The sequence below is a fragment of the Podarcis bocagei genome (assembly GCF_964188305.1).
Source record: "Podarcis bocagei genome assembly, chromosome: 16".
Lineage (NCBI taxonomy): Eukaryota > Metazoa > Chordata > Lepidosauria > Squamata > Lacertidae > Podarcis > Podarcis bocagei.
This window is the reverse complement of record NC_138142.1, coordinates 25,321,550-25,348,452: the sequence shown is the minus strand read 5'-3', so window position 1 is coordinate 25,348,452 and position 26,903 is coordinate 25,321,550. Positions and strand designations below refer to the sequence as shown.

The 26,903-nt window shown below is 43.6% G+C and overlaps 1 protein-coding gene across 2 annotated transcripts in view; it reads left to right on the top strand.

Moving 5' to 3' along the window:
* LOC308575726 (SLAM family member 5-like) overlaps positions 1-26,903 on the top strand; it is a 44,002-nt gene that overhangs the window by 14,525 nt on the left and 2,574 nt on the right. For both annotated transcript variants that reach the window (XM_081174576.1, XM_081174577.1), the window contains exons 2-8: positions 4,964-5,308; positions 6,302-6,568; positions 9,397-9,441; positions 14,689-14,790; positions 16,200-16,238; positions 20,203-20,252; positions 23,092-23,184. In XM_081174576.1, coding sequence (XP_081030702.1) covers positions 4,964-5,308; positions 6,302-6,568; positions 9,397-9,441; positions 14,689-14,790; positions 16,200-16,238; positions 20,203-20,252; positions 23,092-23,184 — 941 coding nt within the window. The remainder of the gene's footprint in view (positions 1-4,963; positions 5,309-6,301; positions 6,569-9,396; positions 9,442-14,688; positions 14,791-16,199; positions 16,239-20,202; positions 20,253-23,091; positions 23,185-26,903) is intronic.

Genomic DNA, 26,903 nt, shown 5'->3' with positions numbered 1-26,903 from the left:
CACAACAGCTCTTTCATACAAAGGTGTGTAAGACAATTCACAATAGCATAGCTTCCTAGCTACGCTACCATCATTCAACAGTTATCATGTGTGCCAGCCTTCCAATCTTGCTTGCTGCCGAGGGACCTGAAGTGAAATTAAAGGCACATTCTCTCTTCATGGCTTTGTTATGGGCTTAGCAGCCCTCCTATCACATGCCCCAAATTCGCCAGTTGTTAGCACTGCAGCAGAAGGCAGCAGAAGAACAAGCCAGAACTAACACCATGAATTTCAATAGGGACAAATGTAAGGTTCTTCACTTAGGCAGGAAGAACCAGATGCACAAATATAAGGTGGGGAACACCTAGTTTAACAGCAGTACATGTGCAAAGGATTTGGGGGTCTTAAGAGTCCACAAGCTGAACATGAGTCACTAGCGTGCTGCAGCAGCAAAATAAGCTAATACAATTCTAGGCTGCATCAACAGATGTCTAATGTCTAGGTCAAGGGAATGTGTCTGGAAACCAAGCCTTATGAGGAATGGTTGAGGGAGCTGGGTATATTTTGTCTGGAGAAGAGACGACTGAGGGGCGATATGATAGGAATCTTCAGACATCTGAAGGGCTGTCGCATGGAATAGGCTTGTGAGACAGGACTTGCCTTGCAGAAGCCAAGTGCTTGGTTCTTGTTATGTACTAAGCTCAGAGTATATTTCAGTTCTTTTGTCTTTAACAATGCTTTCCACCAGTCACAAAAATCCAGCATTTCATTGCCTGGTAACAGATATCAAGTGTGTTGAAGAGACGCAGACATTTCCCCCCATGATGTAGAAGTCAACTGTCTAGGCTTGGTCTTAGAGGTGGGTGAGCTTGGTGGTTGCCCAGGGTTTTGAGCTACAGCTTGTCCTTCAATTAGGTTTAAATGTTTCTGTTTCAAGGACCACTTTGTTGTCTCTTACACTAGGTAAAAATCAGTGGAACTCAGCATTTCTTAGGGCCAACAGATACTATAAGCAATATATAAATAATAATACAATGGCTTTTAAAAGTCCACTGGATACCTTTTTTAAAATTTATAATTCTCCTGTATTATTTTTAAGGATTACCAAAAAAGGATATCCTGTCATAAAGAATGATTACCAAAATATAGGAACTGCTGCAAAAAACCACACATTAAAAGTAAAACCAAATTGCTAGGCTTAGTCACATGGTTGCTACAGTTCTATATTTTGGGGGCAATGGTAATTTCCAAAGCTAAAAAAAGGAAGACATTTGAAGAAGATACAGCTTGAGAAACTGCAGTTCATGGTGATACTCTGTCCCTTAAAGATTAATTCCCCCCGTTCCATAAAATTTATATGCTGCTTAATTGTGAGGGGGAAACCCTCAAAGCGATTGCACTGCACCGACTGAGGGCCAACTTCCTGTAGCTGAAGAGGCTGTGTCAAAGCTCAGGGAGTTTGCAGCAGGAGTTTGCAGCAGGAGGAGTTTTGTGCTGAGCATAAGAAATAATAGATGCCTGCAACTAGGGCAACTTGTCCCAGGCCTTCCTTGGTTCCTGTGCGTGAGTGAATGCCTCTGAAAATGTCCAGGCAAGGTGCCACTGGAGAGTTCGATTGCACATGTAGAGAACTAGGGTGTGTGGATGAAGAAATAGCAAGCCTTCGCTAGTTAAAAGTGATCAGGTTGTCTTTTCTTGTACTTTTTGGGTACTTCTGAATAGCCTCTTTCATATATTTAGAGTATCCATTTCTTGAGACTTGAAGGCTGGGTAGTATAACTGTTTTGCCCTAAGAAAGGAAGTCCAGGCAATATATTTGGTTTAAGCTGAATCAGCAGTAAAGGCATTTCATGCACCAAAATGCTCACAATTTCACCCAAGCATTGCTATTTGGATAGTGCTAGCAAAGGGTCACAATTGTGTACTTGCTGCACTATATTGCACTATACTGCACTATATTGCAGGAATGATAAAAATCATCTCATCTGTGTTGGCAACAAATTATTAACAACATTTACAAGATTATTTAAACCTTTTCTGTCTGCTTGCAGTGAATTGGAATCTTAGGAGAGTTCATTTCAACTTTCATAGTGATTTTTCTTCCAATTTTTGTGGCATATGTACATTCAGGGTGTTATATATTGACCTGATGCTTGAGGAAAGCTCTTTCAGATGGCTTTGGAGTCAGCTTTTACCTTGGTGAATTCAAGAGATGTTAAGTTTTAGACCCAAGCAGGTCAAAACACTAGAAGAACTCACTGAAAGGGCGAACGGGTGGATTCCAAACTGTGCCCACAATACAATCTGATCCAATAAAACAATGAATCCTTTCTCTTATCATCAGAACAGTTATCTAGATGCTTAACTCCCATATAGCACTGTATTGAGTATTTAAACAGTTTTCTACAATAAAACTACAATAAAACTTTTCTCAATAAAACTTGCAACAACCCTATAAGGTAGGAATAATTATAACAACATTATCAATGGTAGAGTGCAAGCAAAGGCTCAAGGTCAATCTCCAGCATCTCCAGGGAGGGTTGTGGAAGACTCTTTCCCGAAACCCTAGATAACTGCTTCTATAAAAAACACTCACTATGCAAAAATTCACTTATCCAAAAACAAGGAATTAGTACCCACAGCTTCTGTGGTTGAGAACAAAAATTTTTGTCAGTGGAAATTGTTGACTGGCTAGGCGGATGGAAGTCATTGACTCATTAGACACACGCTCAGCTAACGAGCAATTTCCAGGGAATGCATTGTGTTTGTAAAGTGGAACGTGTGTGCAGTACTTCGTTTTGCAATGACTAGCTCCCTCACTGGCCTTGTATATGTCTTCAGAGGGTTAAAAGGTGGAGCATAGGGAGACGTGCAGAACAGCACAAGGGATTTTGACAGATGGACGCCCCACCCACCTGCCACTCATGTGGTGTCATAATTGCAAAATGTGATTGCCAGCTGAGTAGCCCTGCCCACCTGTCAAACTTGGTCCATGAGACTGATTCTGATCTGACCCTTGGGGCCACAAAGATTCCCATTCCTATCTTAGGCTGGTTTTGTTTGTTTTTTTACCAATGCACGCTTTTGTAATTATTTTTTCTGTTACGATATTCTGGAAACTGCCCTCAGGCTGCTATAATTGGTGCTGGGCAGTCTAAATAACTAGATTGTTTATGCACCATCCCTTTCGTAATGCAGGAATGCTGCTTCCTCTTGTCACAGGGCAAGGAGGAAGTGATAAGTTTCCAGTTGAGAAGCACTTTTGTGTAATCACATACTCATTTAGCAACAGTTCTCTTTAACTTGCAAAAGATGAGATTTTAGAACACAATCTGTCTCTTTCTCATGCATACACACACACACACACACACACACACACACACACACCTTTCCCCCTGCCTGCTTCTTTTGTTGTCTGCCTGGGATATTCATTATGGAATTGTTGGCGGTTCAAATCCCCATGACGGGGTGAGCTCCCATTGCTCGGTCCCAGCTCCTGCCAACCTAGCAGTTCGAAAGCACGAAGTGCACGTAGATAAATAGGTACTGCTCCGGCAGGAAGGTAAACGGTGTTTCCGTGCGCTACTCTGGTTCGCCAGAAGCAGCTTAGGCATGCTGGCCACATGACCCAGAAACTGTACGCCGGCTCCCTTGGCCAATAAAGCAAGATGAGCACCGCAACCCCAGACTCGTCTGCGACTGGACCTAATGGTCAGGGGTCCCTTTACCTTTACCTAATTTATTTATCACATGACCAGAAGGGAAACCCAAGAGGGGTCCCAAACATCCCCCAGCTTTGCAGCTGAAGTGCCAAACAGCAGTCCATGGGATGGAGAGGGAGCACAAATTCATTCTTCCCCTCAGGGTCCCACTCAGAAAAACCAACATTACATCTGGTGGACTTTTAAGACTATGTGACATCTTCACTGTATGGTCCCTGGTTGAATGTGAGCAGAAACAAAGCCCTAACCAAAAGAAAAAAGAAAAAGAAAAAAAAAAGAGGGGGAGGGAATGCAGGTTGGATTGCAAACTGGAGAAAAGAATATGAAAAGGTGGGGTGATTAGGGAACATCTTAACCTCCACAAGAGTCCGTTTTTCACCCTGAAAATGTAGGCAAGCAAATATTTAAGTCCTGTCCATGTTTATTTCAAAGACTGGCATGATCAATTTCAGCAGGCATGGATTGCAACCTTAAAGGCAAAGGGGAGCCCAGAGGCTGCCAGTGCTGCCACAAAGCCTTTGGCAAACTCAGCCTCAGGGTGCTGTGGGGCTGCATTAATTTCAGTCCGTCCGTCCCCACACCCCTTGGGAGGGCATCACTGGGCTCTGCCATTGGAAGGCAGGTGGCACAGAGCCTTTCAGGGTCTACAAGGATAGTCTGCTACACAGACAATGAGCACACATCTTGGGACAGGGCTTGGGAATTGCTGGAGTTCAGTTCCCATCATATGACCACAGGCTTGAGTGTGGAGGCCCAGATTGCCCACCCTGTCTCAGGTTATCTGGGAGCGGGGAGCACTGGTCAGACATCGGGGTAGTGTGCAACAATATCATCCAAGCCAAACTCCCAATCCTATAACAATATTTACTGTACATTGTCTGGAAAGCCCCTTGCTGCCAAATGTACATTAACCCTGCTGGGGAGAGCAGAATAAAGAAATATCAAGAAACCAGACAGATCAGTACCCAGCAGATTTTTCGGGGAATCTGCTTTCAGATACTGAAATGGGTCACTGGGATGATGTGGTACAATTGTGGAGGGGCTGTGGCTCAGTGGTAAAGCATATGCTTTGCATGCAAAAGGTCCCAAGTTCAATCCCTGGCAAGTTCCAGGAGGGCTGAGAAAGCCTAGTTGGAATCCAGGAGAGCTGCTGCCTGTCAGTGTGGACAATACCAGGCTAGATGGACCAATGGTCAGACTTGACATAAGGCAAATTCCTATGTTTCTTGACAGTTTCTTCCTTCATTTTCTTGACCATACAGGTTCCTATGGTGAAGAAAATACTGAGAAAATGAAAGGAATTCTGGGAGAACCTGCAACTTTCCTACTGAACACTGAACAATTCAAAAAGATTTCTTGGCTTAGAACTAAAGGAAAGCAGGATCTTGAAATTTTTGTGGCAGCGATTCCACAAAAGGATCCAGAAGAGAGATGTGAACTCAGTGACCAGATTCCAGCATATAGGGGGCGGCTGAGTGTCTCTCAGGACTGCAGGATGTTACAAATCAATAATCTAACGCAAGAGGATTCTGGCACATACAAAGCACAGATCTGGATAGATGAAGACAAAGATCCAATAAGTGAGATCTTTCCCCTGAGGGTGTATAGTAAGTATTCTAAACACTTCAGGCACCCAGGATGGGGCTCTGATTGAAGCATCTTAAGCCTTGAACTGGCTTTCAAAGTCACAAATGATAATAGAGCATCTCTCCTTCAGTCCCTGACCCTGTGAAAATAATTCTGGGCCTGCATCCACACCAGGGCCCTTCTGCACTGATGAGGCCTGCAAGGAGAATTAAAATGGTACTTCATACAACACACTATGGAACTCTATCCAGACCCTCCACAAAAAACCCCACCAGGGCCCATCCCCATTAGTAAGGTCTCACATTAACTCATGATTATGTCTCATTATCAGCTGTAGCCTAACAGGTTTTTGAGGTGATGGTGCACCCCACAAGAGCTAGAATGGCTCCATCACACCACTTTCACCTCTTCCCACAACAAGGGATGAACACCACAGTGTGGGGTATTTTGGCATAGAATTCCCACTCTGCCAGGCATATTATATTGTATTTATTTCCTGCCCTTTACCATAAGGCCCCAGGACAGATTACAAAGTTCTAAAATCAAGTAAAACAATTTAAATGTAGCAGATTAGGACGGCCTGAAATATATATGAGGTGTCAGAGGCCAAGGTAAAGAGGGGTGTGTTGAGCATATGATAGAAAGACTATATAATGAAGGTGCCAGGCAGGGAGAGAATTCCATAGCTCAGGATCCAGCACAAAGAACGCCCCATCCTGGGCCACCCCCCCACCCCAAATGTTTGAGGGAAATGGAAGTACAGATAAGGTCACCTCTGCTGATCTTCACATCCAAGGGGGTCTGTAGGGAAGGAAATAATCTCTTACGTTTTGTTGCTTATGTCCGTTCTAACTAACTAACTAACTAACTAACTAAAGAAATAAATAAATAAATAATCTTATGCTTTTGCTGCTGTTTTCTCTTCCCTTTCCATTTATTTGCAACTGCCTTATTTGCCATTTCTGCTAATTATTGCCCTTTTGTATACCATGTCTCTTTCCCTTCCTGTTCAGAGCGTTTATTGGAGGCTGACCTGGAGATCGTCTGTGACCGAAAAGGTTATCATGGTGGGAATGGAACTCTGCAGCTGAACTGCTCTGCAGGCAGCTGGGAAGATGATGCCATGTTCAGCTGGGCCCCAGCCAGCATGAGTGACTCCACTGGGAGATCTCTTGTCACCAGGAACAGTTTAGAAAGCAATGATTTGAACTTCACTTGCAATGTAGAGAACCCTGTTAGTACAGCATCCAAGACAGTGTCTTTCCTGAAAATTTGCAGTGGTAAGATTTGCTCTTCATTTTTCTCTTGGCAGAATTATGCCTCTATTTAAGCTAGTCTTGCAATCCTTTTGTTGATGACATGCTGATCCAGACCTGTGCTTGTCCTCTGCCTAGAAATAGGAATCAGAGCTGTTTTCCACTTCTCCCATGCAGTCTAGGCACGCGTCGAGTTTTGCCCTTTCCCAGCTGCTATCCCCTGGAAACCCTACTCTTTAGCAATAAATTGGAGCAAATTTTAATCTGATTGGTGGTTGCTATAATTCATTAATAAAGATCAAGTTTCCTCAGGAGAAAGCAGCGGGGCAGGGGCAAGTCTGATGGGGGCAAAGACTCAGAAAATGTAGCAAAGCCTCCCAACTGGTTTTGTGGAATTAGAAATGTTGAGATGTACTAACAAGAAATTTGCAGTGGTAAACTTTTTATCTATTTAAAAGAGGCCTAGAAAGACAGCTCTCCGTTCTTTTTCTATGTAGTCATGCCTAGTTTTACAAACCTGTTTGAAGGTGACCCAGCTGGGAGGACTGAGGACACAGGGAAGGTAGCAAAACCTCCATTGTGAAACATTTCAACCTCGAAGGGATTTGGCTGCTTTAGCTTATAAACAGAAACCCCACAGCAACAATAATTCTGCAACTGGTATGCAACGTGACAATGACAAAAATATTGTATTGCAGTGCTAGCATTTGCATAATTCATTTAGCTTTTTCTAATCATGGATGGGGCAATGGTTCCCACACTGATCACAATAAATCTTAACTAGTCTCCTTAGATTTTGCCAGGCCTTTGCCCACACATATAACATTAAGGACAAAAACTTGCTTTTAAAAAATATGAAAGGAATAAATGGTAAGAATCTCCATATGGGGAATCATTTGGAGTTATTTCATTTGTAGAATCACAGAATACCATTTGGTTCAATTCCTGTTGGTGCAGGACACTGGTGCACTGTGACAGAGCTGTAATAGGTACTGATCCAGCCACTGTTTCAAAGCCTCTAACAAATGGGAGTCCACTACTCATGGGGGATACCAAATTTCCCACAAAGCTTCCCTCCCCCTGCCAAAGGTAAATATGGAGGATAAAGCCTCTCTCACTAAACACGGATTAGGGAGTAATGTGTCCTCACTACAAGAAAACCTAGCAAATTGACAGCCAAATAGTTAGAGAAACCACCTCACACCCACCCATGAAATGTCTGTAAAATACCAGAATATAGAGAACGGAACACTCAAGAGCACTACAGGAAAATAAGTGTTCGGTGTAGCTTGCGAGTGAGTGAGATTCAGCTGCATCAGGGCAAAAAGGGGGCAGATCAGCGCCCCCATGACTTCCACCTGTTGGGTTGCCTTGGGGTCTAGCCAGGGTTCGATAAAGCAGAAACAGGCTCATCTAAGACTCAAGTAGCTCAGCTAAACCAAGCAAGGAGATTACGCTGAAAACGGAAGGAAGTGTGGGTGTTTTACAGTCACGCTCACACAAATTTGTGTGTGCATGTGTCATGCATGCAAGAGCGAGCAAGTGAGCGAGTGAGGAACTCACTAGCTGTCTACTGTGAACTGTCTCCCTGTGAGCGGATATTATATCTGTGCTACCTGCAATGGAGGGTGGGTGGTTTAAACATGATTCATGCATACACCTTTAAAAAGGCCCCTTCCCACAAACAGAAGCTTGGCTGTGACTGCTCTACTTGACAGGCTAGTGAATACGATTAGGGGGCTTATTTTCTTAAGTAACAGAAGAGCTGTGAACGCTGCGACCCTCCACCTGCAGATGGAAATAATGCTGCCAATACGACACAGGATGTTCACCTAAAATGGGTCCTTTCAGGCCTAGGGGCCAAGTGCAGACACAAGCCTCTCTACCAAGCCCTTAGGAACCTCCCCACACAAAACCAGCCACACACCCCTTCTTCCCCAGGCCACATCCTTAGCTAGCCTTGCTTTGCATCGTCCTCGAGGGACTGAAACATGCCCTTCAATGGTGCTTTTTGGGCCACATTCACACCATGTCACTTTAAACAGTCATGGCTTCCTGCCTCCCCCCCCAAGCATTCAGGGAGCTGTTGTTTGTGAAGGGAGCTGAGGGTTGTTAGGAGGCCCCAATTCCTCTCCCAGAGCTACAATTCGCACAGTTCCCCGTGAAGAGGGATTGGCACTTAAACCACCACACAAAAGTGTAGCTCTGTGAGAGGAATAAGGGCCTTCCCCACAGCTCTCCGTGCCCTCAACGAAATGCAGCTCCCAGAATGCTTCATGGCTATTGCATGCTTTATATGTACGATGTGAATGTGGCCTTGCTTGCCTAGATGAAGGACAAGGAAGGAGTGTGTGAATCTGTGTAGAGGCTTACTCATGTGTAGACCCCATATTTGCAAGTCGACGCTCTTAAGACTGCATTTTTTTGGCACCAATGTTTTCAAGGCCTGAGGGCTGCCTCTACAGTTTGACAACTCCCTGCTGTTCATACTGATTCCAGGAGGTCCTGCCTGGTTCATCCTCTGAGGACCCTGAGACCTGGTTAAGTCTAGGCCTTAGGCTGACTAGTAGTCAGAAACAAAAAAACACCCAACATTTTATCGCTTTTATTGCAGTGGAGGAGGTCAGGCATTCTCTAAGGCCCTAGCAGAAATCCCAAGAGCTCAAATTTGCTGATCAGCATATCCTAATTAAGCAACACAGACACTTCAACGGAACAGTAATGTTCTTTCCAAAGGCAGTTTTCCGGTGCAAGGTGCACAGAACTCTTTTTCCAAATCTTTGCCAATTTGCCTGATCTCTCTTTCCAATCTGCTCTCTCGCACTCGCTCCCTGTCCCATCGGCTCGTGCAGAGCACCAAGAGACGACACCTGGGATGTTGCCCCCCCGGCAGACTGGTGAGCTCCACTCCCTGTTCTTTGTTGTTTGTGCCCCTTCACTTAAATCTTTGGAAAGTCTTGTGCTGCCCTCTGTCTCAAGGGGGTCAGTCCCCAGAGCAGGAAACAGGGTGCAAATATCCCCAAGTGAGTCAATCCAGCCACATGTTGTTAGATACAGGACAGGGGCCAGGAGTTAGAATCTCTAGCCAATGTAACTTGTGGTCATGGATAAATGCCTTCCTCAAGATGACATTTACATGGAATCTTTTATGTCATGCTAGGTGGCATACTGTAATTTGATGGGATAAACTGTAATGAACAATATAGTTAGCTTCGGTTTATTTTCTGTGCCTTTATGCATAGCCATTGTGTTGGAGTGCTTGTGTGTGCATGTCCGTTGTACTTTATTTGGGGGGGGGGATACAGTTAAATGCTTTACAAGAAACAGAAAACTGTATCCGAGAATATTATCTTTCAAATGCAGCCAACTGGTCTGCGTTAATATGCTCAGGAAACAGCAGGCACAGGAGATGTGTGGACATCTCTGATAAAGCTTAGAGCTCAGGCCCTGCGCTATACCATGAAGCTAATTCTGGCATTTCCCAAACATAAATTTGCCCCATTATACAACAACCTGAGAGAGATTTTTGAAATGCTTGTTGAAAAATGGAAGCAGGGATGCCCCTGTAGAAATGGTTCGATTTCGTTTGAGTGAGACAACGGTTTTGTAGTAAAAGTGGAGCCAAACCAGATTAGAACAAGGATGTTAGATTTATAGCTGTTAATTGTTTTGGAGACTCTGGGTTTAATCTGAAGTTGTGTTAGCTGATCTCCTTTCTCTCATGACTGACTCTGGGGTTGCGGCACTCATCTCGCTTTATTGGCCAAGGGAGCCAGCGTACAGCTTCTGGGTCATGTGGTCAGCATGACTAAGCTGCTTCTGGCAAACCAGAGCAGCACATGGAAACGCCGTTTACCTTCTAGCTGGAGTGGTACCTATTTATCTATTTGCACTTTGATGTGCTTCTGAACTGCTAGGTTGGCAGGAGCAGGGACTGATCAACGGAAGCTCACTCCGTCGCGGGGATTCGAACCGCCGACCTTCTGATCGGCAAGTCGTAGGCTCTGTGGTTTAACCCACAGCGCCACCCGCATCCCTATACTACCATTATGTCTGTATAAATGTATCGACTGCATTATAGTAGTCTCCCCGTTAGGTTAACAGTGAATGGGCTACTGTGACCAGCCTATCCCAGTCCAGTAACCTCTGTAGCTGGAAATAGGGACCCTGTGCCAATGAGGCTACTTATGACTTTACTGGCAAAGCGATATCTGGGAGCCCCCCCCCAAAAAAACCCCCCGAAATGCCTGGTCCTTCAGGGTGCGTGCAGTCCCATCCAAAACAGGCGTGGGGAATGACCCACGTACCAGTGTAGCTCCATTTACAGAATGAAAGATTACACAGAAAGAGGCTAGGGTTTTTTTATTATTTAATGCTAGTTGTTTAAAAGTCCCAAGGAGATTTAAAATATATTACGTGATATATTAAGGTTGTTGCAAACCTCTAACACTCTCACCTGTACTGTTAAGTATGAACTACACTGCAGGGGTGCATAACAGATTCTAGGATTTCTCCATTTGTTTCTATGGGGAGCGCTCACTTCCATCCCTGGGGATGCAGTTAGAAATAACTTAGTAGCATGAACCAAGAAATAGCCTATCCAGACAATGAGATGATTCATTCTGTCCTTTCTAGTATCTCTGTGTCTCGTTCTTTCCCTTCCCTTTCCACATGTTCTCCATTCCATTCCCCCTCCCACCCAGTTGCCATTTCCCCCCCTCAGTCCAATTAGTCAACATTCTTTGCCATTGACTTCTCATTGGTTCCACCTGTTGCTTGTTGCTCACTCTGAGCCCCTCTGCTTCTCACTGTGAACCCAGCAAGATGGTGGCCTCCATGGAGATTGGTTAGCTCTGTGCCCACCCTCTGTCCCTTGTTGCATCCCCCCACCCTCCCAAATTGTAATTCTTCTTCATCTCTGTGACTTATACCACATGGGTTCTCTATACCACCACCACTACTACCAGGAAGAGGGTGTCCATTGGCCGAGCAAGACAAGAGCCTTCTCCTAACCTAGTTAAAAAGGAGGGAGCATTAACTCTTACCTGCCACCACCAAATTGCCTCCCTTCAATCTCCAGTTTCCCCTGAGACTCTATTATGCTACATTAAATGCTGTTGCACACACCCCAGTCTTCAAGCAGGGGTTCCTGTGCTTACCCAGGCTTTGGTTTCCTTGGAATGAAGGCCAGTGGAAACCATGGTGTCTTTGGGATATATGATTTTATTTACACATATATGCAACTTCAGCATAGGATGTAAGGACTCACAGCATCAACACCCCCAAAAGATCTTGCTTTCCCATTAGGATTCCAGCAAAGCCCCAAAGCAGAACTTTGGGTCCCGCACAGAACAGACATGCCTGTGTCTCCAGCTTCCAGCATCAGCCAACCATTCTCTCTCACTCTTGCATACACAGCCTCCCTTGGCCTGCTGTTCTCCATCCTTAGGATGACATGGATTCTGACCCAATCATCTCTATGGCACCCTCTTTGAACATGTAAATGGCAGTACTTAATTCACCAGGCAAAGCTATTCCATTAGCAAAGGAAGTAGCTAGACCAGTTCACCAGGTTTTGCCGTATAGATTTTAATCTGACAATCATGGGATCACAGGTTTGGAAGGGACTTGTGGATCTCGTTCAGACTGACTCTCCCCAACCTATAACATTAGGATAGCACATTTAACATCATATGCAGTGTTGCCCTAGCAGAATCTGTTGCATGCCCCCAAACCATTTGCAGTATGTTCTTTGTGCCTATTCCTTACCCTGCATGCCTAGAGAAAGGTGATCCATGGACCTTCTTCCTCTGTGTGCTTGCAAGGTTAGCAGGCGATGTCAGTGAGCATTCCATACCACCAGAAAGCCTGCTACAAATGCGAGAAGTGGTATCTTTAGGATATATGGTTCTATTTACACATCTATACAACCTGAGCATAGGCAAGAGTGGCTTACAGCATTAACCCCACAACAGATCTTGCTTCCTCATTATGGCACAGCTGTCAACTCTTCCCTTTATTGCAAGGAATCCTATTCAGAATAAGGGAATTTCCCTTAAAAAAAGGAAAACGTTGACAGCTATGCATTAGGGTTTCAGGGGACCCCCAAAGTCCAACACAGAGCAAGACATGTCTCTAGATACCAGCATCAGCCAACTCACACTGTAATAGGAATTTTATGGTCTTAGATATATGGTAATCTTCATAAGTGTACCAACCAAGCACATACATAGATCAGCACAGGAAGGCCAACCTGGAACCATTTTGATTCCTAAACTGAGCAAATCTATTCTCTGCAAGGTCAAAATGGAAAAGCCTCCCCATTGTCTTTTCCTTCACAAATCCTGTCTTAAGGATATGTCTGTTTGAATAGGGTGTGAGCCTGTGACCTGGTCCAGGAACTAGGTATTTATCATTACAAAAGACTGGCCAGGCTACCCAGGAAATCCAATCAAGTAACCTGCCAGACAGGAGATAAACAAGGACAAGAGAAAAACAACATTTAAATTTCTAAAAAAATTCCTTCCAGTAGCACCTTAAAGACCAACTAAGTTAGTTCTTGGTATATTAGTTGGTCTTTAAGGTGCTACTGGAAGGAATTTTTTTATTTTTTGACTATGGCAGACCAACACGGCTACCTATCTACTATTTAAATTTCTGTGATGTATGTATGATGTTTCTGGGGGTGGTCTTGATCTACAGGGTGGCAATTTCAAAAGTCTTTATAAGGCCTTGCACACCCATTTTTCTGGGTCCTCCTCCTTTCCTGCGTGTGAGGGGAGCACCCTGTTGCAACAAATCAATAAAGATCAAGCTTACTAGCTGCTTTGCTTCTCAATATTCTCTGGTTGGCCTCTGTTATTCTCTCCTACCAATAGGGAACCTATGTAAGGACTCTATATGGGCTCTTGGATACCCCATAAGGGAAAAGGGCAATTTTTGTTTACAACAACACACACAACTCTCCCAAACACAGCCCCCTTACCCTATCATTCTCCATCCTAGGATTTGTCTCTATGGCAAAGGAGCTCACTTTTTAAACATGCAAAGGAACTGGCCTGACAGGTTTCAGCAAGGTTCCACCTATAGATTCTAGCCTCCCATACATATGATCACAGGTTTCTAAGGGACCCAGGGTATTATTCCATAACAAGACAAAAATGTGTATACTGGGCCAAATTGTGCACAAAAATACATATAGTAGGACTGATGTGCCCTAAAACGCACACAAATGCTTATGCACTGCACTTCTTAAAATTATTGCTATGAGGCAAAACAAAAGATTGGAAAAATAAGAAATTGAGAGAAACCATAATCAACAGATTCAACTGTACCTGGGCAGGGTTCACCTGCCAAGCTCCTGTGTGTCATGAAGCATTTAAAAGCAAAGGTGATTTCTCCCTTCACAATGGATGTTATTTTCTTGTTCCACAGCTGTGTTATTTTATGTATTAAATGTCATTATGTGTACTCTTATACTTACTACACAGAAACCCATTCCTTCAATAATACGTAAAAAATTTTTTAAAAGACTTCCAATAAAAAAATGTTGGCACTTTTGCAAAATGGCACCTTATGCGCAAGGGTGGGCCCTTTGTAGACTGGGGGGTGTTGGGCTATAATCCAAAGGTGCTGTCAAAGGTTTGAGATGTCACAGCAGATTTTTTAGAAGAAGTTTTCCTTCTTTGTATGGCAGTTATTTACTTTTATTCAGTGCTTTTTTCTGGGGGGATGCAGGGGTGCACATACTCGTAAACATTTTGTGAATCTAAGTTTGGCCTCATTGAGGGGGATATTTCAATATGAGTAGGAAAATGAGAGTATCCTAAACATATTTTTTTTTAGAAAAAAAGCACTGCTTGTCCTCCACCTAATTTGATCTGCCACATTCCTTTGTCAGCCTAAATCAGAGGTGGTGGGGGTGTTCTTTTATTTTTTAAAAGCATACGCTAAAGATCAGATATTACAGTGAATGAGTTGCTGACATAAGAATAGGTTTATTCAGAAAAAAAGTTAAGCAATTTAAGTAGGCTCAGCAAAGCCCTTGTGAATTAGCTTCAGCAATGTTTTCGCAATTCTATCATTACTACTGGAATTACTAAATTATATTGTTGTTTGTTTGTTTGTTTGTTTGTTTGCTTAAGAAGACAAACCTATTGGCAACACCTCTATAGTCATACTGCCTATCCTTGCAGTGGTAGTTGTAATCATCTGCACTGGCGTTGTGTGGTGGAAGAAGAAAAGAGGTAAGGGGTTTCACACAACTATCTGAACCGCTTTAAAATTCCCTGATGAAAAAGTGAATGAACCTAAACTAAGAGAATCATAGAATTGTAGAGCTGGTCATCTAGCCCTCACAGAGATACAGTTCTCTGGGAAGAAGGATTGATTGTTAAACCACTGGGAGACATAGCCCTGAGAGAGGCCACTCTTGATCACGGCCCAGAGCAGTTGACATCCATCAGCCATCTATTGGGCTGGCCTCTTTTTATATATATGTAATATTTTGTATTAGTTTTACATAGAAATTAACAAGCATAACAATTCAAAAAGAAAAAAGAAACAAAAAGAAAAGGTTCTCTCGAACCTTCAGACCTCCCTCCTCCCTCCCTGGGTTCCATTTCTAAATTTTATTCCTGCATCTATTAAATATCCATAGCATCCAAAATTCTTGTTACTTTACAAGTGTCATTGTAATTCCTGCCAATGATTTCAACTGTTTGCAGTGGTCTCTCAATATGTTAAAAAGTTATTCCAGTCTTTCACAAATATTTGGTCTTCCTGGTTTCTGATTTTTCCCATCAATCTTGCCATTTCGGCATATTCCACCAGCTTGGTCTACCACTCAGTACTTTTTCTTCTTTCCATCTCTGGGCTGAGAGCATCCTTGCTGCTGTTGTTGCATACATAAACAATCTTTTCTTTTGGTAGTTCCACACCTATGATTCCTAAAAGAAAAGCCTCTAGGTTTTTTAACAAAGGTTATCTTAAACATTCCCCCCCTAGTTATTATATATCATTTCCTAGAAAGCTTTTACCACCCACCCATCATGACCACCACGTATGATTAAAAAGTACCTTCCTTCCTTTTACATTTTACATTTCCAGCACACATTTGAACTGGTTCTATACATCTCAATCCACCTGCTGACCCCATTGAGCCATATGCAGTCTGACTAGGGGAATCAGCGAAGTCCCTGCGACTGGCACAATCAGTGCTTGGATTTGTGGGTGGCACAGCCCCAGGGGGAACAGGGAAGGTCTTCCTCTCCTTTCCTGCCTAAGTGTGAAAGTGCTGTCCTTGCTAGGGTTGCCAGCTCTTTTTACCAGACCTTGCTCCTCTCCCCTTTGCATCTCCTTGCTCTGCAGATAGTGAACAGCTTTACTGGCTGGTATCTGTGTCCAACATACGATAGCAGACCAAGCAGGATTTTCTTTCACCCTGGTCAATTGGCATCACTTACCAACAAAGGGATAGTTGTACAAAGCTCAGTGCTACTTGGCACCAGTGGCTATTCCACAGGCTCCGGCATGAAAAACAGCCCTGCAGCAAATTGCTGAAGGGAGGGGAGATCAGCATTAAGACATCTGGGCCTGCTTTTGTTTTGCTCACTTCCCCTTTTTCACTTTGGTTTTTTTTTTTTCCTTTCCAAAGGTTCCCACAGGAAACAGCTGGATTCTGCACATCAGTCAGGTAAAACAGCCGCCCCTTCCTGCTCTGGCAGTGCCCGTCCCACCCCTATAGGAAAAGTGGGCAATTGCTCTTCTCATGATCCTAGAATCTGTAGTCATCCCATGTGAAATAGATTTGCAGAAGATTCAGAACAGGCAGACAAAGGATAGTACTTTGCCGCAAAATGCCTAATTGATTCATGTCCTTCACTGGGCTAGTGGCTACTAGGAGGGGATTAATAGCAACTTCCTGGAGGCAGCCTGTCTCTGAGGGTCGGAAGTAGGCAGAGGACTGTTGCACCCATGGCTTGCTCATGGGCTTCCCATAAGGTGCATCTGGTTGGCCTCTGTGAGAACAGGATGTTGGACTAGACGGGCCTTTGGCCTGATCCAGCAGCCAGCTTCTTAGGTTCCTAGAATAATTGTGGAGGAGTGGTGCAGCAAGCTTTTGCAACTGGTCTCTGCACACTTCAGCCAGTCTGTTTAAACTTGCTCTCGTTTCTATCAAGTGGGACAGTTCGAAGCACACTTCTTGGCTTTGAGCAGCGAACAATTAATAGATGTGATGATCCGCGAAGTAGACTTTCAATCCCAGGTTGAAATATGTCTCCTAATTACTTGGCAGGTGGAGCTACAGATCCCTGAGTGAGGCGAGGGGCCCTCTGCACACACACGCACCCCTCCAGCCTTTCCCCAGAGCTGGCTACCAGTTTCTGCACACTGTTTGAAACAGGATGTCCCCACCACCCCGCTGCCACCTTCCCTGTCTGACTCGGTGCTCCCTTGCTCCCTCACATCACGCACCCCCTTCTCCTTTTGCCGTCCCACTGGCAGGAGCTGAGTGTGACTCGCTTGGGCTCCTGTTAAACCTGCCAGTCACAGTGTTGAACTAGGGCTAGGGAAACCAGGTTCAAATCACCCCTCTGCTCACATTGCGCCGTTCGGTATCTTTTGACTAACCTACCTCACAGGGTTGTTGTGAGGAGAAGATGGAAATATTTTTTATTGTTAATGGCAACAACCATGATAAAATGCAACAGCTGGTGCTCTGCTCCTTCCCTCCCCCCCCCCTCCCTGCCCCAGTGCCTATGCTTTCACTGGGTTTCTGAGGGAATCACCCATTTCTTCCTCGAAGTGGAGTGTGACACTTAGCTCTGCTGTGGGTCCTGGCTGGTGTGTGACTACACTGTCTGCTGACCACCAGCCCTCCTTATTCAGGCTGCAGCATTTTGCCAATTAATCGGTTAGATTAACCAGTTTAAAAAGTCTACGGGTCAGCTTCAAAAGTGCCCTAAATTAATTGGATATCTGATAATTTTGAACCAACGCTGTACAAGAACACCTTAGAATTGGCATCCCCTCTTGCCTTCCCTCTCTCCCTGCACACATGGGAAGGCCTCTGCTAAGGTGGCAACACTTTTGAGACGTGTGTGTGCATCCTCTAATGTCAAGGGCTTTCCCTGCTTTCAGTAGTGTTCTATTTATTTGCAGATTTAATGAAACTTCATTTGATTAATCAACTAACCACTATTCTGGAAGTGATTGCTCTTTTGTTTTTCTTGACAATAAGCAACTAACATGATTAATCAACTAAAGAGTCCTTTAATCAGATGACAGCTCTGTTCCCTAATCTGCCCAGTTATGCCCCATCCAAGAGGGTCTTATACTCTCCTTGGGCCAGGATCACCACTCAGTACACACACAAACGCAAGCTTCCTGGCCTCTTACACATTAGCTGAAGGCTCTTTGCCTCTCATTAGAACTGACAAGGGAAAACTGGAAACTGACAGAATTTCATACTTGGCAACTGACTCCCTCTTGTCTTTTGCCATCAACTAGATAGCTCAGTTGGCTAAAGCATGGTGCTGATAACACCAAGGTTGCGGGTTCAGTCCCCGTTCTCCAATGTTCTTCTTAGTTGTTTTTGGTCATTCCTGGGATGGCTCAGTTGGTAGAGCATGAGACTCTTAATCTCAGGGTTGTGAGTTTGAACCCCACACTGAGCAAAGGATTCCTGCAATGCAGGAGGTTGGACCGTTAGGGGTGGCCCAAATAGCCCCTTCCAACTCTACAATTCAGTTCATATGTTGAGAATGTACAATGGAGAGAATCCATACTTGCTTTCTTCTCACACAGTGACTCCTGAGTATGTGTGCTTCAGGGCTGTGGGATGTGAAGGAGAGGAAAGAAAGAGAAAAAAATTACTTACGTACTTAATTTCTAGAGAAATGTTTGGGTATTTTTTTACATGGAAAGGTGATATGTCACGAGTGCTTATATGTTTTAAAATGTTTTTTTTTTACATCTTCTTAGTATTTTTTAAGTGATTTAAATAGGTTTTTATTTTATTGTCAATTGTATTGTTTTGCTACTTTGTGGTTTGCCATCCTGTGCAGTAGAAATTTTAATAATGATGATGATGAATGAAGAAGTGCTCTGCTTAGAAAGGACTAATACTAAACGTAAAGTTTAAACCAAATGTCGTGCAAGCAAGGTGGGTGATATCCAACGAAGTTCTACTTAGAGTAGGCCCATAAAAATTAATGGACATGAGTAACTTAGGTCCCTTAATTTGAATAGGTTTACACTGAGTATGGCTAACATTGGATGCAACCCACATGACTTGCTATTTGTGATGCTACAGGTGTTGTCCAGTAGGTGCCTGCGAGAGTTCCTCCACTGCTTTAAAATAGGACCTGGAACAATTTTGCCCTCCTCTTGGTAAAACACATGTAGAGATGAAAATACAGTGTCTGCCTTCCAGGAACAGAATCCAAGTATGGGTTAATGCGGCCAATGGAGGCAGATGCTCTCAAGGAAACGGGGGGGGGGGGGGAGAGAAAAGTAGAAAGTGTGAATACAGAGCAAAGGCAGAAATTAAAACAAATGGCAATACAAAACGCTTGATTAACAAAAGTGAACATTAATTTGGAATGTACAGAAACTTCAGTAAGAAGAAAAGACTAGACACTCAGATCTATAGTAAAAGTGAACAATCTTTGCAGTGATGTAAATAATGCAGTTTTATGAAGAATGTGAACTTTATAGAGGGAAAACCCAGAGAAAGTCCATTGCTGCCGGGCTTTTTGACTGAAAGCTGTGAATTTTGTACAGTATAAACCCCCTAAAACTACTTTTCTGGAAATGATTGCTCTTTTCTCTTGTTTTTCTTGACAATAAGCAACAGATTGGTGCAGATGTGTCTGTAGGTTCTAGAACAAAATACCTTTTCTCTCTCTACCACAAATTTAAAGTTGGTTTAAACGACTTTGGATTCATTCAAAGGACCCTGGGACCTGTAGTTAGATTTGCTGAGGCCTTTTTATGAAAGGTGCCTGACCATTCAATGAAGCTACCGTTCCCAGGATTCCTTGGTTTATGCCCATAACAGTGATGGAGGATTTTAAACTGGTTTACATCTGCAACATAAACAATCTCCTATGGAGGATTTTGCATTTATGTTCCTTCCCTGTTTTGTGATTGTGTGTGTGAAATAAAAATATATATGATTAAACTGCAAAGCTTATTGATTGGCTCTTTCTGCTTACATTTAACATTTTTGCAATTTTTCTTTTTTGCAAAAACTAATCTGCTTCTTGATGTTTCTCCTGTGCTCCTCTTTCCTAGCATTTAACAGCATTTTTAAAACTAAATCTTAAGATACATTTTCTAATGGATTATCAACACATTAATCAATAGCCAGTGCCTCAGCTGACAACTCCAAATTCACTGATGAGAGTCCTCCAGAAACACAGAGAAAATAAAAGAAAATGACTTTCTCTTGGGCAGATCTATCCTCTTTCATTTGCAAGACCAAACAACAAAGGTGGCCAGAAAGAGAGACCTATCTGCCTAGAGACTAGACAATTACTGTAGTAATTAGAATTTGTGAGCTCCTTGGAAGGGCTATAAGAAGAATCATAATTAAAGCATATCTGAATGGGGTGGAGGCCCATTCAGTTAACATACATGATTTCTCTTTGCAGAATCCAAAGAGTGCCACACTGTTTATTCTCAAATTGAAAACATTCCCCAGGTAAGTTCCATTGAGCCAACTGAGCCACGGAGGGATTTTCCACTCAAGTGGTATGTACACATTAGAGGGTTAAAATATAAGCAAGGCTGTTTTTCCTGTCAGCATTTCCATTTGATTTTGCAAATCCTGGTACACAGCATCACGGTTTGATGCGTTTCCACTTGGCCCACTGTCTGTCCATGTTTCACCTCAACAAATCCCCTAGTGATCATCTTCCTGTGTCTGCATCCAAGAGCACCTTGGGATTTACTCCCAAGTAACAGAGGACACGAGTGGCGCTGTGGGTTAAACTACAGAGCCTAGGACTTGCTGATCAGAAGGTTGGCGGTTCGAATCCCTGCAATGGGGTGAGCTCCCATTGCTCGGTCCCTGCTCCTGCCAACTTAGCAGCTTGAAAGCCCGTCAAAGTGCAAGTAAATAAATAGGTACCACTCCGGCGGGAAGGTAAACGGCGCTTCTGTGCACTGCTCTGGTTCGCCAGAAGCGGCTTAGTCATGCTGGCCACATGACCCGGAAGCTGTACGCCGGCTCCCTCGGCCAATAAAGCAAGATGAGCACCGCAACCTCAGAGTCGGCCACGACTGGACCTAATGGTCAGGGGTCCCTTTACCTTTACTTTTAAAGAGAGGACAAGTCTATGTGAACACATTACAGAGCTGCAGCTTAAACTCTTTCTTCGCCCCTCTTCTGACTGGTGCACACGCGCACACACACTGCCTGGTTTTAAAAGAGGATTGCACAAATTTGTGGAAGAGGAAGCTATTGATGTCTACTAGCCACAATGGCTATGCTCTCCCTCCACCATCAGAGGTGAGCCACTGGCCAGATGCTCACTTGGTCCAGCATCCTGTTCTCACGGTGGCCTAACAGATGACTGTGGGAAACCCACAAGCAGCATTTGAGCACAAGAGCAATTTCCCCTCCTGCAGTTTGCTAGCAGCTGGTTTCCAGAAGCATTGCTGCCATTGTGGGAGGGTTGCTCATGAGTTCCACTGTACCTGCTTGGAGATCCCAGCTTTGCTTTTTCTCAAAGTGAGTGAAAGGAGACAGATCAACATCCCCCTCCCCACATTCTTGTTGGCAGAGACTGATGAGCAGAGATTAGCATGTCTTCCCACTCCCTATTGTTTCAGTCCTACCTACCAGTGAGTAAGCCCCATCGAATTCCATGGGGCTTTCTTCTGAGCAAACAAAGGTACGATTGCAGTAGGCAGGCAGTGGGTGGGTGGGTCGTGTGGGGTGAACCTCCATAACACAACCACCCCTGACGCTGGAAATGTAGGATCACCATCCCCAGGAAACAGTTCCAACTTTATACTCCTGGGATTCACCACTCAAACACTTTTGAAACGAGAGCAAAACTGGCTTTAGAACTGCTTCAAAGCACAGCATTTCAGAATTAAACCAGCAGATTGTTGGTAACTTCATGTGTACCTGGTTCAAAAGAATGGGTGTGAATGCACTGAAGGGTAATGCATTCTGATGATCAGAGCACATTGTTTTGAACTGGATCAGGTGCACCCTCGGTTCACTGAGCTCAGCCTTGTAGACACCAGTCTTTCCCAAACGGTGTCTTCCAAATGTCCTAATGGGAGCAGTTGAGAGTTGGTGTTCCGAAACATCTGGAATGCATCAGGTCAGTGAAGGCCAATCATTGCCTGGCAGCATCTCTCCAAAGTATCAGTGCCCACGTCCTGTCCTGCCCATCACTGTTTATCCTGTAGACCAGGGACGTCCACCTCCCAATAGACTGTGATCTATCCATCGTTGGACCAAAGTTGTTGAGCTTTTTTTAGGAAGCCAAAGTTTTTTTGGGGGGAAGGAGATGGGCCAGAGATCTACCAGGAATCTACCTGTTGTACATGCCTGTTGTACATCCCCCAACCCCCCCTACAGTGAATATGATGAGTAGTAAATGATAACTACAATGGAATTCAAAATGGGGGCAAGGTTTCAAAAGCAAATAAGCCCTGAGCACAACTCAGTAGTAGTTGATCATGCTTAAAATACCAGCAACATGTTCACACCTTTTTGCTGGGTTAGTCTCTTGAGGACTGAAGACCTGTGAGGAAGTGCTTCAGTGCTTCCGAAAGATCTCAGGCATGGACTTCGAAACACTCATTCTCTCACATTTGCTTACATCAATACCATATTCTTGAAAAAAGTCAGTGGAAACTGGGTGGAGCCAGTCTCTCAAGGTATTTTTACTTTCCTAAGGGGTGGGTAGGGGAAGTGTTAGTTTCTATTTCACAAGTATTTTATCAAAAAATTAAAACCACCTTCTTAAAAGCTCAGAAACGTGTGATATGTATCTGATTTTACTTTGCTCCACAAATGAGGATTTTAATCATCGCATCCACTTTGCAAAAAAATAAAAATAAAAAAGGGGGGTGGAAAGACCACATAGCTTAAGAATTTCCATTCACACCATATTTTAGTCACCAAAATTCAATAAACATCTGCATGGCCTTTTAAAAAAAATTATAAGCGACTTTTGGCTTCATTTCTGGCCACATCCATGGCTTATATCCTAGAATTCCTTGCATGCTCCTCCCGGATCACAGAGGCCAAACAGGCAATGATTATGTACTTCTTTGGGCTGCTCTATCCACTTCTTTGGTGGACTGGAGGGGGGGGGAGTCTGACTTTTTAAAATACAACAGTTAATACGGATAGTTTAGGGATAATTTACCCCCTTGGTGGTTAAGCCATCATAACAATGTCCTGCTTATCCCTCTTGTCACCTTTATTATTATTATTATTATTATTAATTAAATTTATTCCAACCCATAATGTCACAGGCACCAGTAAACGTTGCAGCTTTCTCTTCCACTCACAGAATTCCCCATCGGAAACCCAACAGCGGAGAGGACCAAAGGCGAAAAAGGATGCGCCCCAGACCATCTACACCACAGTGCACCTCCCCAAACAGGTAGGAAGCTGTTACCATCCATCTACATTAGAAAAACGGGGCTTCAGACCTGAAAATATTGGTACAGAAAACATGAAATTGGAAAATTCATTTAAAAAAAAGAAACTAGTTGTAGTTGAAGTACAAGTACAACATGTCCCAAAAGGAACTGACTCCAATTCATGGTTGTCCCGTTACAAAATGAATGGGTTTGGTTCGTGTCCAGTTCACAGTTCAATTCACAGTTTGTTCAAATGTTCCTCAGCAATTTCTTTTCAGCTTTCAGAATGTTATGAGCATCTGCGGTGAAGTGTAAAATACACTTAAGACTGAGGAAACATCAAAACGCCTACACAGTGGAATGTGAAGCATTACTTTCATTTCCCCCAGCCGTAACATTCTTTGAGCTTAAAGGTCAAAAGAATATAAAGAGTATTTTTTTTATAAAAAAGTAAGAAAATGAACGGTTTCTAGTTCATCTTCAAGTACAAAGTTCTACCTCAGAATGGACTTAGTTCATGTTCTAGCTGGCGGGAACTGCTTTTAGTTCAAAGCTTTTTGAATTAATTGGGTAAATTGGTCAGGCCACCCTTGTAGTCCTGTCTCCCGTTCTGGCAAGCTGGAATGTGTGCCAAGGAGGGTGATCAAGGGTCTGGAAACCAAGCCATATGAGGAACGGTTGAGGGAGTTGGATATGTTTAGCCTGGAAAAGAGCAGACTCAGAGAACATGTGATAGTCATCCTCAAATATCTGAAGGCCTGTCACAAGACAGATGGAGCAAGCTTGTTTTCTGCTGCTCCAGAGGGGAGGACCTGAACCGATGGATTCAAATTACAAGAAAGGGAATTTTGACTAAGCCTAAAGAATAACTTTCTGACATTAAGAGCCGTTTGACAATGGAACTTTAAAAGGTGGTGGGCCTTCATTAGAGGTTTTTAAGAAGAAGAAGAAGAGTTTGGATTTGATATCCCGCTTTATCACTACCCAAAGGAGTCTCAAAGCAGCTAACATTCTCCTTTCCCTTCCTCCCCCACAACAAACACTCTGTGAGGTGAGTGGGGCTGAGAGACTTCAGAGAAGTGTGACTGGCTCAAGGTCACCCAGCAGCTGCATGTGGAGGAACCGGGAATCAAACCTGGTTCACCAGATTACGAGTCCACCGCTCTTAACCACAAGAAGAGGTTGGATGGCCATCTGTCATGGATTCTTTAGCCGAGATGCCTGCTTGGCAGGTGGTTGGGCAAGATCCGCAGGGTTCCTTCCAACTCCACAAATCTATGATTCTATTATTCATTCAACTGAGGGATTGTGTCCTGATTACAGGACTGGACTTCGCCTCATCTCTGCTATGATTTCAGATTAGATGATTCAGAGCGCAGAGATAGGGGCTCAGAAAGCTGCCTTATATCAAATCAGACCATTGGTCTATTTAACTCAGTACTGTCTACAATTAGTGGCAATGATCCTCCAGGGTCTGAGGCATAGGATATTCCCAATGCTACCAGTGATGTCAAGAATTGTACATGGGGCCTTCTGAGTGCACAGCACCAGCAAGCATTCTACAAATGAGCCAAGGGCCTTCCCCAAAGAAGCACAAGGTACAGGAAGCACAAGGGCCTCTTTCTTCCTGTCCTACATGAAAAACCCACTGCAAAAATTGTCTTGCCCCTGAAAAGTTCCCCTGAAAGCTGCATACTTTCTGCAAATGGCATAGAATTTCTTGGCATTAGAAATGTGGTCTAATAACAATACGAACCATTTTATTAGTAATTAGCAATGGGACTTTTTAGTTTAGACAAAGAGCAAGTAAGAGGTGACATGATAGAAATTCGCAAAACTATTCATGGCATGGAGAAAACGGCTAGGGAAAGCATCCCCCCCCCCCCATAATGCTAGAACTCGCAGACATCCACTGAAGGTTGGAGGATTCAGGACAGACAAAAGGAAGTACTTTTGTTGTTGTTGTTGTTTAGTCGTTTAGTCGTGCCCGACTCTTTGTGACCCCATGGACCAGAGCACGCCAGGCACTTCTGTCTTCCACTGCCTCCCGCAGTTTGGTCAAACTCATGCTGGTAGCTTCAAGAACACTATCCAACCATCTCATCCTCTGTCGTGCCCTTCTCCTTGTGCCCTCCATCTTTCCCAACATCAGGGTCTTTTCCAGGGAGTCTTCTCTTCTCATGAGGTGACCAAAGTATTGGAGCCTCAGCTTCAGGATCTGTCCTTCCAGTGAGCACTCAGGGCTGATTTCCTTCAGAATGGAGAGGTTTGATCTTCTTGCAGTCCATGGGACTCTCAAGAGTCTCCTCCAGCACCATAATCCAAAAGCATCAATTCTTCGGCGATCAGCCTTCTTTATGGTCCAGCTCTCACTTCCATGCATCACTGCTGGGAAAACCATAGCTTTTACTATACGGACCTTTGTTGGCAAGGTGATGTCTCTACTTTTTAAGATGCTGTCTAGGTTTGTCATTGCTTTTCTCCCAAAATAAAGTACTAAAAATAAAGTACTTTTATTTTTGTTTATTTATTTTGAATTTTATTTATTTATTAAAGTTCTTATGTTACATCAGTAAACATTATCATATTACATCACAAGGCTTATTATACTATAATTTTCAACATGTATACAAAATTCATATACGAAAAGAAAGAAAAAGAAAAAAGGACAAAAAACTTTTCCAAAATCATATATGTACCAACACTTTGGCCTTCCTGTCTATCTGGTTGTATACTCCTTTTTTACAAATGAATGTACTCTTATTATTGTATATTTCTTTACATTTTTTCTAATACCTTCCTATATCAATATGTACCCTTGGTCTTATTTCTCATCTCAGTCTCTCTCCAACGCCAATCGAATGCTAGCATAGATAGTGAACCTTTACTGTATTTTTAAACATATATCTTATATCTACCCCACTTTTCCATAATTTTTTGTTTTGAAAGGAAGTACTTTTAAATGCAGCACAGAAACTGTGGAACTCCCTCCCACAGGAGCCAGTGATGCCGCCAACTTGGGTGGATTAAAAAGAGGATTAGACCAATTCATGGAGGACTAGGTTATCAAGAGCTACTTGCCATGATGGCTCTGCTCTGCCTCCACAGTCAGAGGCAGTTACACTTCTAAATATCAGTTGCTGGAAAACACAGGAGGGGAGAGAGCTTTCGTGCTTAGGTCCTGCTTGCTGGTTTCCTGCAGGCATCTGGTTGGCCATTGCGAGAATAAGTTGCTGGACTAGATGATCCAGCAGGGTTGTCTTATGTTCTTATGGTCAGCTTGGTTTAACAGCTTGTTAAAAACAACTCCCAAAACTACATAAGAATCTTCTCCTAAACTCTTCCAAACAATTATTTTTTTACCATCTTGAGATCAGGAATCAGCGTGTGTGTTTAAAGTGAGGGGGAAGCTGAATCCCTTGTTCTTCCTTGTCATTCTATAAGGCGGGCCAAGGATAGGCAATGTGGTGTTCTCCAGATGCTGTGGACTACAACTCCCATAATCCCTGACCATGCTGGCTGGGGCTGATGGGAGGTGTGGCCCACCATGTCTAGAAGACACCATGTTGGTTAGCCCCTCTCTAAGATAATACTAAGTACTTTGAAGCTGTCCATCTCTTTGCACAACCACCCTAGGGCACAGTTCTTTAGCCTTAAGTCCCCAGATGTTATTGGACTACAACTCCTATTATCCCCAGCCTGCTTAGTCAATGGTCAGGGATGATGGGAGCTGTGGTCC